The sequence below is a fragment of the Lacerta agilis genome, chromosome 9 (assembly GCF_009819535.1).
Source record: "Lacerta agilis isolate rLacAgi1 chromosome 9, rLacAgi1.pri, whole genome shotgun sequence".
NCBI lineage: Eukaryota > Metazoa > Chordata > Lepidosauria > Squamata > Lacertidae > Lacerta > Lacerta agilis.
This window is the reverse complement of record NC_046320.1, coordinates 24,536,123-24,552,169: the sequence shown is the minus strand read 5'-3', so window position 1 is coordinate 24,552,169 and position 16,047 is coordinate 24,536,123. Positions and strand designations below refer to the sequence as shown.

Sequence of the window (16,047 nt, the reverse complement as noted above, 5' to 3'; positions counted from 1 at the left end):
ATTAAGATATAAAGCAATGCAATAATAAAACTCTTTCAAGTGTTTTAAATGCGAAGATTTTTAAATGAAGACTGGTTTGTGTACAATACTCAAGTTTTACATTTCACCAGAAATTGTCTTTATTTCCAGTTTGCCTCCTTTTATATTCCGTGAACAATTATGACAAAGCTCAGATGATTATCTCCTTTCTTAGAATTGAAATAGCATAAAATCGCATCCAAAACATTGTCAGGTGTTTCATTCTTTGAGGAAACAGCTCCAGCTGAAACGAATGGGGATAGTATAAAAGTAACCATAAATATGTATTGTGTGTGTGCAGCTCAAATCTCTTTCTCATCCACATCCTCAAGTTAGTTTCTTTCATAGTACTTGGATTTCTGATTGTTCTGCTCTTTGTTATGCTTCTCAGGCACAGCAATTGGAAAATAGAGTAGTGCTTAACTTCTATGGGCAGAACCCTTAAAGCACTAAGTAGCAGAGCAAATAGTGCTATATTTCTTCTGCACAGCAGTTGGAAAACCTGACTCTTTTATGACGGATGTGGTGCAGCTGACTGAAAAAGCACTGTAGAGCTTCTTGGTGGTGTTGTGCTTCTTTTCTGTATAGAGTTCCTCTTCTTCCAGTTTCTTTCGGATTTCAGAAATCTTTCCACACTCTACCAAATTGGAAATGTTAGGAAAGAAGATAAGATAGCTTTAAGATCTAATGAACTAACCAATTTAATTATTTGCAGTGGAATTCCCACAGCTGATAGGACGTAAAACAAACTTTCCTTCCCTGTTTGATAAGTATATATCTCTCCCTTAGATGTTTAGGAACAAATAATATAGTATGCAGTCTTGAGAGGGACAGGGTAGTTTAACCTTCTCTTCTTCCTAGGTCCTTGCTTCATAGGTAAGTTAGCGGGGTGCTCAATGTACTCAAAAGTTAGCCTTAGAGGAGCTCAATGATTCTGCCAAAGCTGAGGGCACAGGGTGTAATCTGTTGACAGACAACATCCCTGCCTCTGCAAGACCTTTTAAACGACCTATGCCCTAGGAAAGAGATATTTCAGCAGCAGCTATATCACCTTCCGGTAAAGGACAAGTGCCACACACAAGCAAGTTTATATACTTAATCTGTTTCACATTTAAATGTGGAACAATCATCCTGATTATTGCAGTACTTGTAACCACAACTGAAAGCTTTCTTCTTGTCCGATTTTTTTCATGTGGATTTTTCTCTGTATTCATATTGTAAATACAGAGCAACTAAATTGCCTAAGTCTGTTAATCTACTTAAGCAGAGGCTTGCTCCATTTCAGCTACAAAAGGATGGAGCAGAGCTGTTGGGCTCCAATTTACTTGGCATGAAAGTCCCTACCTTTGAACCCCACAGTGAGATTGTTGCCACCCTTTGTAACCCCTAAAGGTTTGGAAGACTCAGAATGTTCTGCGAAGGAACTAGAGGATGCTGTCACGGTCACACTTCACTTTTATGCCATGGCAGTAGGCAGGGGGAACCACCTGTGCTCCATAGGGACTTATTTGTGCTCTTGCATTGGAGTTGGGAAGGTGATGCCCAATCCTATGTGCACAGAGCACAGGAAATTGCATTAGGTATAATTATAATTGGAGGGAAGCTTGTTTTAGATGTGTTCTGACATCAAGATATGAATTCAATTTTCAAAAAGCAAATGAATGAAATTAGAATTCACATTGTAAACAAAAAGGCCCTAAAATATTCATGCTCTTATACTTTTATGACAGACATAAATCCCCCCTCCCCAAGATTTGCAAATATAAATACATGAATTGATTGCTTACCTGCAATAGAATGCAGTTGTCAGAATACAGATACATACACCATTGCATACAAATGAAATTGCTGCATTGTGTCAGAAGAGGTGTAATGGGTTCACATATTAATTCTTATGGGCAGACACCAAAGGGTTTGAATTTTTTACAAGCTATTACTCTTTCTACTGAAGTAACATTAATATTCAGTCACTCATAAATTTTAACGGCCTTTTTGTGTGTATGTAAATAATGCAGAGGCTGCTTCAGCAGTCTGTCTGAAAGAGCACCTCTGTGTATTTTTCAGTGGGTATGTTTATGACCCCCTGGCATGGACACTATTTGCACAGATGTGGCATTATTCAGTCTGAACAGAATGTGTGGTAAAATAGTTTATATGGACTCCACATAGCATCAGGTCTATTGAAGAGACTGGTGGTGCCACTGACAGTAACTACATATATTTGGTTGATGTGCCATTCTATGGAAAAAATAGCATATCAAATGCTTGGTGTAACTATGTAGAAAGTCCTAGACACCAGTGGTTTGGATTTGCTTCAGCTTCAGTACCAATTATACTATACATGCATACAAAGTTGGTCAAACCTGAAAGTGTGGCCAACAAATCACAAAAGAAACACAAGGAACAGGCCAAAGACTTGCAAATTTTCAAAATCTGACTACTGTTGTCAAAGGAACATGCTGGGTTGTAAACTATGCTTCATAGACTATAGAAATATATGTAGCAGAAAAATATAGGCCCTGGCCGTATTATTGCTAACAATATAACCATCCTGTATTGCAGCGGGTTGCACTAGATTACCCTTGGGGTCCCTTCAATGAGTCTGTGATCATTATTAATCTACAGAATCATCTCAAGGTGATGTACAATAAAAATAGCAAAAACCAATAAAAACTCTGAAGGAGCAGATACATTTTAAACAAATCTAAAACTATTAAACAGAAATTCACAGAAAATATCAATTTATCCAGTTGGGAAGCCTATCGGAACAAAAATGTCTTCAATTGTTTCCAGAAACTGCAGGTGGAGACCTGTCATAGTGAGATGAACACTATTCCATAGAAGGGGCAGCCACACTCAAAGCCCTGCTCTGAGTAGGCTTCTGAGATCTTTGGAATTTACAGAAGAAATTTGCCAACAGACCACAGTGATCTACTGGGTATATAAAGGCTAAGGCGATCTCTCAAGCAAGCTGGTACTAAACTGTATGAGGCCTTATATGTTAGAACCAACTCTTTGAACATAACCCAGTAGCATATTGGCAGCCAGTACAAATCCTGCAAGCAAACTGTTATATGGTGGTCATTTGCAACCTAGTCCTGGCAGGCTGCAGATTCCAGACCAACCCCAAGGGCAGCCCTGAAAAGAGCACATTGCAGTAATCAAGCCATGAGTTTACTGATGCATGCACAACTGTGTGCAAGCTATCCTGATCCAGGAATAGCCAGTTATCTTAGCAACTGAAATTGGTAAAATGAGGTAGGTATCAGAGGCTTGAGCCTCATCCACCGCCATGGTTGTTAACAGTCTTGGCCCACCCTGAAGAGTTCTGCTGGCCAATTTCTTGAGGACACAGTGGAAGCAGCAAAATAGGCTGCCTTTGCTGCTTTCACTGCCATGCAGCAAGCATGGTTATGTGCACTTAATGCATGTTCAGTCGTCTTTGCAGTAGTATTTCCGTCACCTGCTTTCTGGCAATCATCCAGCCTGTTTCACTGCATGTAGTTCCCCAGTGTACAAGGAAGCCAAATATGCTCCACGATGTCAGAGAGGGCACTCAGGAGAGGGCACTCAGGAGCAATCATATCTCTGGTCCTCTGCATCTTAGTGCCCTTAGTGAGACAAGGGCCTTCACAAGATCACAATTTCACCAGAAAATCTCCCAGAGCACTCAGGAATCCATTGGACTCAAGTCTCTAGATGCAAGCCATTCTAACAAGTTTCCCAATGCTAAAGGGGTAAGTTGGTACTTTTCACCAGGAAGTGGTCTGACTATGACAGTGGGATCATCCAAGAGCAAAGGAAATCAACATGGTACCCTCCAGATGTTGTAGACTATAGCTCCCATCATCATTGACCATTTACCATAATGGCTGGGGGCTGTTGGAAATTCACAACATCTGGAGGGTAACAGGTTGTCCTAGAAATTATTAATTCAGTAAGTCAATATTAGTGCAACTTCATTATGGCGTTCATATAGAAATATGTAAGATTGTGTTTTACATAAATTTCATCTTCTGAGCAGGCATGTATAGGCCTGTGGTCTAAAGCATTTTAAAATGTGTGCACTGTATATTGTGCATAGCTGCTACCAAAATTTACAATGATTAACTAGATTGAGCTAACAGGATTTAATGTCAAAAGGAAATACTTTCCCTTCTCATATGGCCTCTTTGGAAGCAATACAAACTATTTTCATGCATGTAGGTTATGAAACATATTTGACTAATGCACTCTTCCCTATATAGTTGTCTCAATATGGTGGTTTTGTTTCTGGGTATTGTTAGAACTTGATGTTATAATTTTGTAGCTTCTGCTAGTTCATGAGGCTACATTATTGCTTGCTTAGCAATCAGGCATGTATTAGGATTAGGCAACGATATGATGTGAAAAAAGAGGTGTAAAACTTCATTATCATTGGTTACTTGTAAAACATCATCCCAATTTTTTATTCAAAGACTTAAGGGGAAATGGTAGTAAATGGATAGGAGAGTTTAAAAACAGGTTTCAAAGAAGAAAATTTTATTATGCTTTCTTTGAAGGACAGATTGTTGGAGTTTGTCTGGAACTGCCTGGAAAAAAAGACAGCTTTCTTTAAGAAAAACCCCCCAGAGAAATTCACTGTTGGAGACTGTGGTAACTACAAACCTATACTGTATAACCATGATGTCTCAGGAATCAATCAAATAAGTCACTGAAGCTAATGCTAATATTTCACTGATGGTAGGTTAGTTTAAACCAATTCCAAAAGCAATCAAAGCTAAGAATTCTTATGATCAGCTCTTTATCAACATTAAATGAATTTCTCCCAGTTTCTTAAATAAATTTCTCCCAGTTTGTTTATTACTTAAATTAGTAAAACACATCTGTCAGGGTTATATTCTACACACATTTCAGAGGAAAAGTCACTTTAAAAACTTTTTTTCTTACCAGAACTATAAATTTATAAAAAGCTGGATTCATTGACATTTTTATATTCATTGACAATGACAACACAGACAAAATCAAATGTGTTTTAAAAATCAGCTATACCTAGCGATTTCTCTCAGTGCTGGTTGTGGCTGAAAATATCTATAGACTGAGTGCACAATATTTTCCCCACACATGTCCAGCTGTGTCCAGACCTCATGCTCAGGTCTGGAATACTTCTGGATCAAGGGCATATTGAGAAGAGGGACCACTAAATGACTATATAAGTTATATACCTGGGTGCACTTCAAGAAATGACTGCCTCTCACATGTCCAAGGGTCTTGCCTGAGAGGGAGGGGAAAGGCCTGATGAATTGCACCCTAAAATTTCAGGCATTGCCGTGATTTCTTGTTGTTTTTAATCTAAGCATTTATTATTTTATTTTACATTAGCCCTAAGGATGACACCAACTATCATTTTCCTCAGACTAATAAAGACTTAGAACAGAGTTAAATTTTACATATCAGAAAGCAAAACATACCTGGTGAGTTATGTATTAAAGAAATATGCTGATAGCTAGATATTTCTTCACAGATTTCACTGGGATCTGCAAATTGGTCGTTTTGCTTTTGGCTTCTGGAATTATGCCTTTGCTTAAATTGTTGATCGACCAAAGCCGTAACTTGGTCCCTGAGGCTAGCATTATTCTTTTGGAGACGGCGTGCTTCAAACTGCAACACATCTCTCTCGTTCTCTGTAGAGCGTATTTCATTTTCCATCAGCAGGAGCTGCTCGCTCAGTAGTCTTGTTTTATTTCTGCAATCAGAAGCCTCCTGTTTATACGCATTCAGCTCCTTTTTAAGAACGTGGTTTTCGTCTGTCATGTCTGCTACTACCATTCTCATCCTCTCACACTCTCGTTCCATGTTTGACAAGTTAGTTTTCAAAACTCCAATTTCTATTTTTGCACTTTTACGTTCCATCATAAGTTTTTCCTCAGTATTACTTCTGCCTGACTGGGCCTCTTCAAGCCCCTTCTGCAGGACTTCTTTCACAGTGAGCACCTCCTGCAATGCCTTTTCAAGACTCAGTTTTTCATCTTTAAGCGACTGCGTCATCCTAATAAGAGCCTCCAGATTCGATAGTGTAGTCTTCTCATTTATCTTCAGTTGTTGCATTTCATTCTGGTTTTCTCCAACCACCTTTTCCAACAAACCCTTGTTGTCTGTTAGCTGAAGTACTTCCCCGCCTAGCTTCTTATTTTCTTCTTGAAGGGTTGAAACTTGTTTTTCCAAATTTTTTAAGGACACAATCAGATCACTTTTTTCATGTGTGGAAAAAGCCAGGGTTTCCTGTGTTTTCTGGTCTTTCTGTTGTAAATCATTTATCTCACACATCATACGTTGATTTTGAGAATAAAGCTGATCCTGCTTTTCTTCCAGAGCTGCCTTTTGCTGTTGAAACTCCTTGCATTTCTTCAGTAGTCTTTTCACTTCTTTAAGGCATTCCTTGCAATCTTCATCAGATTTCACTAGCCTTTCTTGAAGGCTGTTCTTCTCATCATGCAAATCCTTTATTTGTTTCTGATATTTTGAATTTTGCTCTGTCAGAGACTGTATTACATCAGTAAGGTGTTTCAATTCATTTTCATCTTCATGGTTCATCACCTTATTACAGACATGTTCAGATTCTCTGTCAGGTGTATCTAACCATCTAACATTTTTAGCATATTCATCAGACACAGCATCACAGAATTCCTGATGTTTTCTGAGCTCTTGGTTTATGCTAAGCAGCTGCCTTTGTTGGTCTATCTTTGTTGGTCTGTATTTGGACAGGAAATTCATCTGCAGCTTTCTATCATATGCTGCTTGTGCAATATTTTCTTTAATATGCAACTCATCAGAATCATCTAGTTCTGAAATTCCCCTAGGTTTAAAATCCTCATATGACATTCCCTTTTCTATTAGATCCTGTTCTGACAGATAACCAGAATCATTGTCTTTACCACTCATAATATTAGGAGAGTTTTGAAGTTCAAAAGTAACTCGTTCATGCTTACAGGTCTTTTTGCCGTCATCTTTCGTATCCTTGAAAGAGGAACTCACACTCTCAGTCAAGGACTCCTCTTCCTCTTCCTCCTCATACTTACGGAATGCCACGCACACTTTAGGTTCATCCCAATTTTTCTTCTCCCTTCGAAGAGTCATCTCTTCTGCTTCCAAACCAACAAAAGATGGGGAGGAAAAGTTGTTTGCAGACCTCTTCAATATTTGGTCAGTATTCCGAGGCAGAATACCTTTATTTCTACATGTTGGGGCATGGTTTTCAACTGCTATATATTTTGATAGAACCTGATCTGGAATGTGTTCACCTGTGACCGGCTTTCCAAATACAGTGTTGAAATTGGTTTGTAGACAATTACTGGCACCTGGTCTGTTACCAAGATGATTTTTTTTCTTCAACAGCAGCGCTTCTTGATGCCCTCTTGGCTGAGAGACAGAGAAAGGGATAACAGTCAAATCAGAAGGCCTTCAGTATTTAACAACCGAGGAAACATAGCTAGGAACCACCAATGAGTTGCATAGAGTGGCTGTTTCCAAAAGGGTTTTGATACATATTTTATTCCACAGAAATAACTCTATGCAACTCATAGGTTTTGATACATATTTTATTCCACAGAATCACTGCCTCCTGACATCTGCACCTTTCTCTCTTTGCAACTGTCTGAACAGCATTTGAAAGTATGCTAGCTCTCCCCAATTTATTACCTCTAGTTACTGCCTCCCTTTCCTTTTGTGTCCCTTCTCCTCTCCTTTCCATATTGAGTTCTTTTGTGCGGGTGCTTGTTTTTAAGATGGTAGGGCTGTAGGCAGGGAAAAGCAAAAAGTGATTCAACAAGGAATTGGGTTGTGCACAGATGCAGTTTGTGACTGCTTGGGAAAGACCCTGGAGAGAAGGAGCCATAGAGAGTGGTGGGAAGGTGGGAACCTTCAGTCCTCGCAACTGTTTCATTGGGGCAAGACCTACTGGGAAGAGTTGCTTGGATCACTAGGCCTGCACTGTTTGGTTTCTTTGAATAAAGAGCTATCTTCACTGACACCATGTTTTTGTTTTATTGCTGACCTACGCCTGACTCCAGCTCCTGACCTCAGGAAACTGGGGCATTTATGTCCAAGATTATAATGTCACAAAGTCAAGGAAAATTAATTATATCCCAAGTGGCAGTACACTTGCTCTCTACTTTATGGAGCACTGTGGTGCATATTACATGGACTGCTCTCTGGATCAGAAGTGATGGTAAATTCAGCCGAGGGATTCCTTTGACCCATAAAATGTCATTATATAATTACTGTCAACAAAACAAAGCAAAACAACCCCACGTACCATAGTAGTGTTGATAGGCGAGCTGGTCAAAAGTAAATTGTCTGGAATAAATTCTGGACTCTTCATATCAGTTATATTTTTATTAAGTATATGGTTGATTTCAGACTGAACCTGAAGAAACAGGAAGTGAGATAGTTATCCTGCTTTCATCCTTTTTATATTGGTTTAAAGGCAGAGGTGGGAAGCTGTGGCCCTCAAGACATTGTTGGACTCCAGCTTGCATCATGTCCTAGAAGCATGGCCAATAGTCAGAGATGATGGGAATTGTAGCAGCCCACTAATATTGGGAGAACCACACCCACGTTTTAAGCCTGGTAGCAACTTATTTTTATTCTTAAAAATACTCGAGTACAACTGTATGCATGTCACTTACTCAGAAGTAAGTTCCACTGAGTTCAGTGGGACTTACCACCACCACCCCACCCTGCAGCATTTGCAGAATTTAAATATTTAGTATTACTTATTATCGGATGTGTTGCTGGATAGCAAATCATGGTATCTATGACTATACTATTTACTTTGGAACCTCTGGGGGGGGGGAAATAACAATAATATTTATATATCCATACTGTATATTGTTGGCAAGCATGATCAGTCCCTTCTTGCTTCCACAATGGGAAACCCCAAAGTTTATCAGAACTTTGATATATACGTATAACTATATCTTGTAGGAGTGGGAATCATTGGAAAAAGAAAAGGGAAGGTGATTTGACACTTGAAACGGCCTTCTTCACCACAGGCATTTATGCAAAGTGTCCAATAGCCAGCCAGCTGCAGTTTATCTACTATCTGGAATTGGGGAACCAAGTGGCAGATGATCATTGCAAGGAATTTTGAGAGGAAGAGGTGATCCAGAGCAGGAGAATAACAATAAAAAGTTGACACGTAAAAGCAACATGTGAATATTAGAGGCCTTTAGAAAGGTTGTGTACTGAATGAGGAATTAAACCTTGTTTAGGGCTTGGTCTTACCATGCTGACATTCTGCAAAGTTTGTTGTCGAAGGGCTTGAAATGAATCCAACTGCTGTTGTAAGATCTATATTGTAAAATTAATTAATTAGACATATTCTGTATATTCTGCAATAGTCTGCACTTTTTCTTCCTATGCCTAGATTGTGATCTTTACTTGCTATTTATTATCTTACCAGATATAAACGGCATACCATTGTAGCAGGAGGAAATGGTTGAAGGTATGGCAGGGCACAATGGCAGAGCCAAATCCAGGCCTGATCACTGATCTGACTCCAAGCTGGCGCAGCCATCAGGCTCAGATCAGGTCTCATGCCACTGTACTGAGACCTGCTCAGGATCCTATGGATCCCATGCCAGCTCAGCTCTGCCCCCAGAACACATTTTGAATTTTTCCACTGACTCCTGCTGGTGGGACTCCTCTTTGCTGGCTGGCTAAACTGGGCAGAGAAGGAATTTGATTGCTCTGTTAGACAGTGATCTCTCTCTTTTGGCCATGTAGTTTTGAAAATAGTTGATCTAGGTATATTTGATATCTGTATGGTGCATGTTGAATTCTGCACTATGTTCACAACATTGCTGCCAAAAGAAAATATCTTTGGATCAGGTTATACAAATGGTTCAGGATAATGAAGCAGGCCCATGTTCTCTTTTTATCTTAAAAGAAACACAAACATTAAAAACCTACCTGTACAGGGTTGCCTTCAGATGTATTCTAAAAGTCAGATATATATTTAATTCCTTGACATCTGATGGGAGGGTGTTCCACAGGGCGGTCGCCACTACCAAGAAGGCCCTCTGCCTGGTTCCCTGTAACCTCGCAATGAGGGACCGCCAGAAGGCCCTTGGAGCTGGATCTCAGTGTCCAGACTGAACAATGGGGGTAGAGACACTCCTTCAGGTATACAGGGCCAAAGCTATTTAGGGTTAATAAAGGTCAGCACCAATACTTTGAATTGTGCTCAGAAATGTACTGGGAACCAATGTAGATCTTTTAGGACTGATGTTACATGGTCCAGGCGGCCACTCCCAGTCACCAGTGTGGCAGCCGCATTCTGGATTACTTGTAGTTTCTGATTCACCTTCAAAGGTAGCTCCATGTAGAGCCCATTGCAGTAGTCCAAGCGGGAGATAACCAGAGCATGTAAAATTATGGCAAGCCAGTGCGCAGGCAGGTAGGTCCCAGCTGGTGCACCTGATGGAGCTGGTAGTCAGCTGCAGGAGCACAGGCTGGACAATCCTAACAACATATTATATAAGAACAAGGTAACAGCCTAAAGAACTTTAGTAAGGTTAAAATCCATACTGAACCACCTTCTCTTCTAGCCATAATTTATGTATTTTAGCAAGGATTTTAGCCCTTGGCCCACCCCACCCCCCAAATCCAAAACAGATAAACTTACTTTTAATGCTGATGGTGGCTGGACTTGACCATCTCTTCCTGAAGCAGATTTATCTGAAAAATCAGTGCAATAAGCCCTGAAGAATATAATTTTGGAAAGTCTGGAAGCTTTAAACTTTAGTACCTTGACCAAGAGTGGAGAATCTATGATCCTTAATATGCTATTGGACTCCAACCCCATCAGCCCTAGCTAGCATGGTCAGTGGTCAGCAATGGTAGGAACTCAACAGCTTTTGTAAGTAAGACTACATAATCACTATCCCTGACCTAGACCAAGAGTGTGTTCCCTAAATCAAGAACATCTTAATGCATATTTACACTTGTTCCTTCCGACATTCTGTATTTTTATGTGCCTGTTTAGTTCTTAGTAAGCATATATTCATGCCAGATTGGGAACAAATATATGTTACTTTTTTGTTACCTCCATACAAGTCATAATTTCTAAGGCTTGGAAATTGACATATTAAAGGTCCCAGGCCTGTTTGGAACACTATATCCAGCAGTAAATTTGCCATCGTATAATCTGGTTGATACTAGAAAATATGCCAGAATATTTTATTCCTGAGAAATAGAGAAAAAATATATGAACAGGCCTGCCACTGGATAGCTCAGGCAGTAGAACATGAGACTCTTCATCTCAGGGTTGTGGGTTCCAGCCCCACGTTGGGCAAAAAGATTCCTGCTGTGCAGGGGTTTGTAACTCTACAATTCTGATTCTCTCAACTGAGTCCATGTGCCTATATGTCAAATGTTCCACAGCCATAAGGAATCATTTATGGTGCACAACTTGTTGCTTTTGGGTAATAGTATTCAACCAGGTCAAAGAAGATGTGTTCTTCTCCTGCCAGTTTAGCCTTTGTTGCTATGGCTGACTTAAACCCTCCTCCCCCAATTGGCTTTTGCCCATGGAGGGAGACCTTGGGAAAGGGCTGTAGCCCAGTGATAGAGCAATTCCTTTTCAGGCAGAACGTCCCAGTTCCAATCTGCACTATTTCTAGGTAGGATGGGAAAGATCCCTGTCTGAAATCCTGGAAAGGTGCTGTCAGTCAGGGTAGGCAATACTGAGCTAGATGGACCAATTATTCAGGCGACTTCCTGGTGCCCTCATCCACATCTCACTCACACATGTGCTACTGTTTTTTGAAAACACATAAGAAGCCAGGAATGCTATAATGGAAGGAACTCTCACATCCCATTGAGTCTGGCCCATAGAGGGAGTGAGAAACCTATGGTGCTGCTACAGAGATGGACTAGGGATACCCTATGAGGTGCAGAGAATGGCTTAAACAGAGCACCCCCATTTAAGGATGCTATATAACAAAAATGCTTTTCCACAGTTAATGAGCCACTGGGGGAAGAACTGTATGGAAGGGAGCTGCCTTGTTTTTTGGGTCTGGAAACTGTCACCTGCCCTGTTCCTGGATCTGATCAGGCCAGGCAGGGGAAATGGTGGTTCTGAGGAGGGCAGGTCAGCCAGAACTGCCACAGATCAGTGAGGAAAGAGGGGAACTCTATCAGTCCCTGTTCTGTGATAATTCTAACTACCAGATGTTTGAGGAAAGAACTGTGTGAGCAGGTACTCTCCTGTCCCCCTAACCGAGACATTCACAGCAGCTGTACTCCTGGATTTGATCTGATAGGAGGAGTGCTTCAGAGGAGAGAGACCCTTCACCAATGAGTAGGACAGCTAGACCATGTTATGGTAGAGGTGGTTTTAGAGTAACACAAGTGGTTTGGCCACACTGGGCACTGCACTGCACCACAACAATGCTGTAGAATGGAGTGCAAGAGGTGGGGGCACACACACTGAATTTTAGGGTTGCACAGGGAACCACTGGTTATAGGAATGGTGATGTGCAGAACCTGTGCTTGACCTTGCTTCCCCCACCCCCATTCATTTCTCCTCATGTGTCATGTCTTTGTGGGCCATCTTAGTACTGATTTTGATAAGCCCCTCCAACAGCCTTTTAACCAGTGTTTCCCAAACTTGGATCTCCAGCTGTCTTTTGCACTACAACTCCCACCATCCCTATAGCTAAGCAGGACCTGTGGCTAGGGATGATGGGAATTGTAAAGTCCCCAAAACGCTGGAGACCCACATTTGGGAGACACTGTTTTAAACTAAAGTGCAGGGGTATAAATCCCATAAATAAATAAGTGACATTGCCCTGCTGACCACAGGAAAAACAAAATTGCCATAGTGGCACTCAGTGGAACCTTAGTTCTGGGTACAGCTGTGGAAGTGAAGTACTTTACCGCTGAGGTTACTGCTAGAGTAAGCAGTTTGGGGAGAGAGAGGTGCAAGGGTGCATCTGGGTGCTGAAGTCTGTTACACGCTGGTAATGATTTTTGAAAAACTGTTATTTTCACATTATGATGGAGGAAGGGTGCAGGGAAACATCTCACAGAGGGTGGGTACAATAACCCACCACGGTGCTGTGCTGTTACAGATTACATCATTGCCCATCGCAGCATCCCTATACCAACCAGGGAGGAGGACAGGGCAGCGTTTTCAATAATAATAATAAAAGTGTCATCATAGGCCTGTCGACGTCCAGGTGAGAGGAGTCAGCTCACCTGCGGCTGCGGCGTCTTGGCGCCCCAAGGGAGAGCCTTTCTCTTCCTCCCGCAGCCTCCCGAAACTGGGAGCGCTCGTCCTGCCGCACTCCTGGGTTCCTGCAACGCAGCCTTGCGTTAATACAGATGTCTCCTGCCGGAAGCTTTCCCCGCCCGCCCGGCTAACTTTTAACCCCTCCCCGCTCCCGCCTGACTCACTATAGCCAACACCGGCTCTCATCATTCCTCCTCGCGTACGCCCGCACGATCCTCGTCCCATTCAAACTGAGGCTCTCAGGCTTTCAAACCGCCACTCGGCTACCTGGGGTTGCCAAGGAACGTGTTTCCATAGAGACGGGGGCGCGCGAGGGAAGGTTCCTTGTGCAGCGTTCTCAACGTTTCGCGTCATTTCGCTACGCCCCCTGGAGGCCGCGCGCTACCCCTGCAGGATTCTGAGGTAAATTCTGAGGTAAAGGTTTGTAGATTCGAAAAGTTGGAATAACCGTCATTTTAGATATTCCCTTAAACGGATTTTGTCGCCTGGGAAGTTGTAGAGCAAAGCACCCGAGCACCCAGGGGTGAGGGACACACAGTATTATGAGTTGGTAGGTTAATTGTGTCAGATTCATTTGTCCGATAAGGTGGTTCTTGTCTTGTTCTTGTTTTATTTTGCCTTTTAAGATCCAAGCCTTCTCAAGGCTGGTCGCACTGTGCAAAATAAGAAATCTCAGACTGAAACATTAATGCCATAAGAATAAAAGAATCCGTAGAATAGAATCAGATTGAAATGCAGCCAGCCATTAAACCAGTAGTAGTAGTAGTAGTAGTAATAGTAATAGTAGGCCTAATAATGTCTTTTTTTTCAGCCAGAACTTGCCAGAACTCACATCTGGCACCTCTCAGGTGGGCACCATTGCCATTATAAGAGAACAAGGGAGAACTTCATGGTGAGTTCCAGCACCTTTTTTCTAGAAAAAAATAGCACTAATAATAATAACAATAATAGAGTTTTATCTGTTTGAAAACTTCAAAAAAAAAAAGGAAACCAAAGTTGAGGGGGAGGGGAGAGAGTTCCTAAAATTATAAAGATCTGAAAACCAGGGACACTATTTATTGGTTGTTTTAGGTTCAGGTCTCTTAAACTACAGGAAATATTGTAATGTAGACCCACTATTAAGGGTCTCCAAATAGTTCTAGAATTTAGAACACAGTTAGCAAAACCCCTCCTACACCAGTTCCACAGTCCAACCAATTGGGATCGATCCCAACAATGTTATACAACAGCGTATATGTTACTGCTGTATTTAAAAGTTTACTCTGCATTGTGATTTTGCTGGTACCTTTGTTATAATGGTTTTGACTAGCATATAAAATTAGACCTGGAATGTTGTCACCATTGTCATGTGGTAGCAGCAGCAACACTTCTTCTTTCCATTCCAGTAGATTCTTATAGAGAACAAAAAGATTCTGTCTCATTTATTTTAATATAGCAGGATTTGAGTCTTATACTTCAGTGTTTCGTGACAATGAAAGAACTGCATGCTCAATATCTATTTCATTGGAGAAGGAAGATTTTCTGTGTTCACAGTGAGGCCTATCCCTCCTGTAACCCATGGGTGAAAGCAATTTTTATAACTTGCTTTGCTTACAGAAGGTCCCATTATGAACCCCAAGCATCTCCAGATAGGGCTGGGAAAGGTCCCTGGTTGAAACCCCGGTGAGCTGCTGCCAGTCAGTGTAGACAATACTGAGCTAGATGGATTGATGGCCTGATTTATTTCTTATGTTTCTATGCGTACTCCCTACTGCTTAAGCCTCCAGCTGAAGAAATGGTACCTTGACATGGTAGGGCCTGTCTTAGGAAATTAATTAGTTGCTGTGGCAACTGTGCTCTTATTTTCCCCCACACATAGCATAAGGGAACTGATGGACACAGCTTGGCAAGATATCAGCAACTTTTCAGTCGACCACAACAATTAGCAGGTTGACAGTTGTGCAATTCAGTCATTTTAGACTTTGGTTTTAAGGTGGGGAGGCCTCTATAGATGATAATGTTTTACTTCACTGACTTCAAAATATAGTAAGCCATTGCTGTTGCCTTTGGGGCCCTGGAACTCCACTGCAGGTTGATAGAGATAACCAAAGTACCCTAGGGTAGTTTGGTCATCTGTGTGGGCTCTCTTTGTGCGGATTGCCACACTGACAGTGTAGATTTTTTATTATTGAGAACACCAAACCCCTGTCCTTGTAAGGTAACTCGCCAGAGTTGATCTCTTCCCCCAACATCTACAGCTAGCCTGTATTTAACTTGCTGAATGACCCCACAGTAAGTGTCATGTGCTGGCAGAAACCTCTGGCACACAACCAAACATGGTTCACATATCTTATGCTACTTGTGTCTCTGTTGGGAAAACGATATGCATCGTGCCCTCTGATAGCTTTATTCTCCAGCTCTTTCCTTTCCTCTGAGAACTCAACTCACAAGTACTTTTTGCAATTTCTTCTCATGTATTTGTTTTCAATGTACTCCCAACCACTACCCTTTCCCCAACAAAAAACATTTTGGTGTCTCCTAGAGAAGGGGCATATTTTCAGGTGGGGGATGTGGCCTGGGGATAGTGCCAGAGGCTAGATGGGGGCCTGGATTAGGAGGTTTAGAAAGGGTTTGAGGATAGATGTTTTTCCGTCAGGTGAAGATATAGGTTACATCAGAACATTGCAATAACAATGCCTGGAGGAGATAAAGTGGGCTACAGTCTTAACATTAAGGTATGTACTGTATACCATTTTCATACTAGCCGTCACCTG

General features: G+C 41.4%; 1 protein-coding gene across 3 annotated transcripts; it reads right to left on the bottom strand.

The window, feature by feature from the left end:
- Positions 1–42: 42 nt before the first annotated feature.
- On the bottom strand, positions 43–13,587 carry CCDC110 (coiled-coil domain containing 110). Of its 3 annotated transcripts, none has more exons than XM_033160554.1 (7): positions 13,459–13,587; positions 13,261–13,359; positions 10,685–10,737; positions 9,283–9,348; positions 8,312–8,422; positions 5,469–7,416; positions 43–655 (listed from the first exon to the last, which is right to left on the bottom strand). In XM_033160554.1, the coding sequence occupies exons 1-7, from the start codon at positions 13,517–13,519 to the stop codon at positions 468–470; spliced, it is 2,526 nt and encodes an 841-aa protein (XP_033016445.1). In that variant the 5' UTR covers positions 13,520–13,587; the 3' UTR covers positions 43–467. The 3 variants fall into 3 exon arrangements, with proteins under 3 accessions (XP_033016445.1, XP_033016446.1, XP_033016447.1); XM_033160556.1 differs by lacking the exon at positions 43–655 and adding an exon at positions 4,519–4,589; XM_033160555.1 differs by lacking the exon at positions 13,261–13,359 and having other exon boundaries at positions 13,459–13,580.
- Between the last annotated feature and the right edge of the window lie 2,460 nt (positions 13,588–16,047).

Coding starts and splice junctions, on each gene's coding strand:
- CCDC110 (XM_033160554.1), bottom strand. CDS start 13,519: ATGGGACGAGGATCGTGCGGGCGTACGCGAGGAGGAATGATGAGAGCC. Junction 9,349..10,684: donor AGCCACCATCAGCATTAAAA/GTAAGTTTATCT, acceptor TTTACAATATAG/ATCTTACAACAGCAGTTGGA. Junction 656..5,468: donor TTTAATACATAACTCACCAG/GTATGTTTTGCT, acceptor CCAATTTGGTAG/AGTGTGGAAAGATTTCTGAA.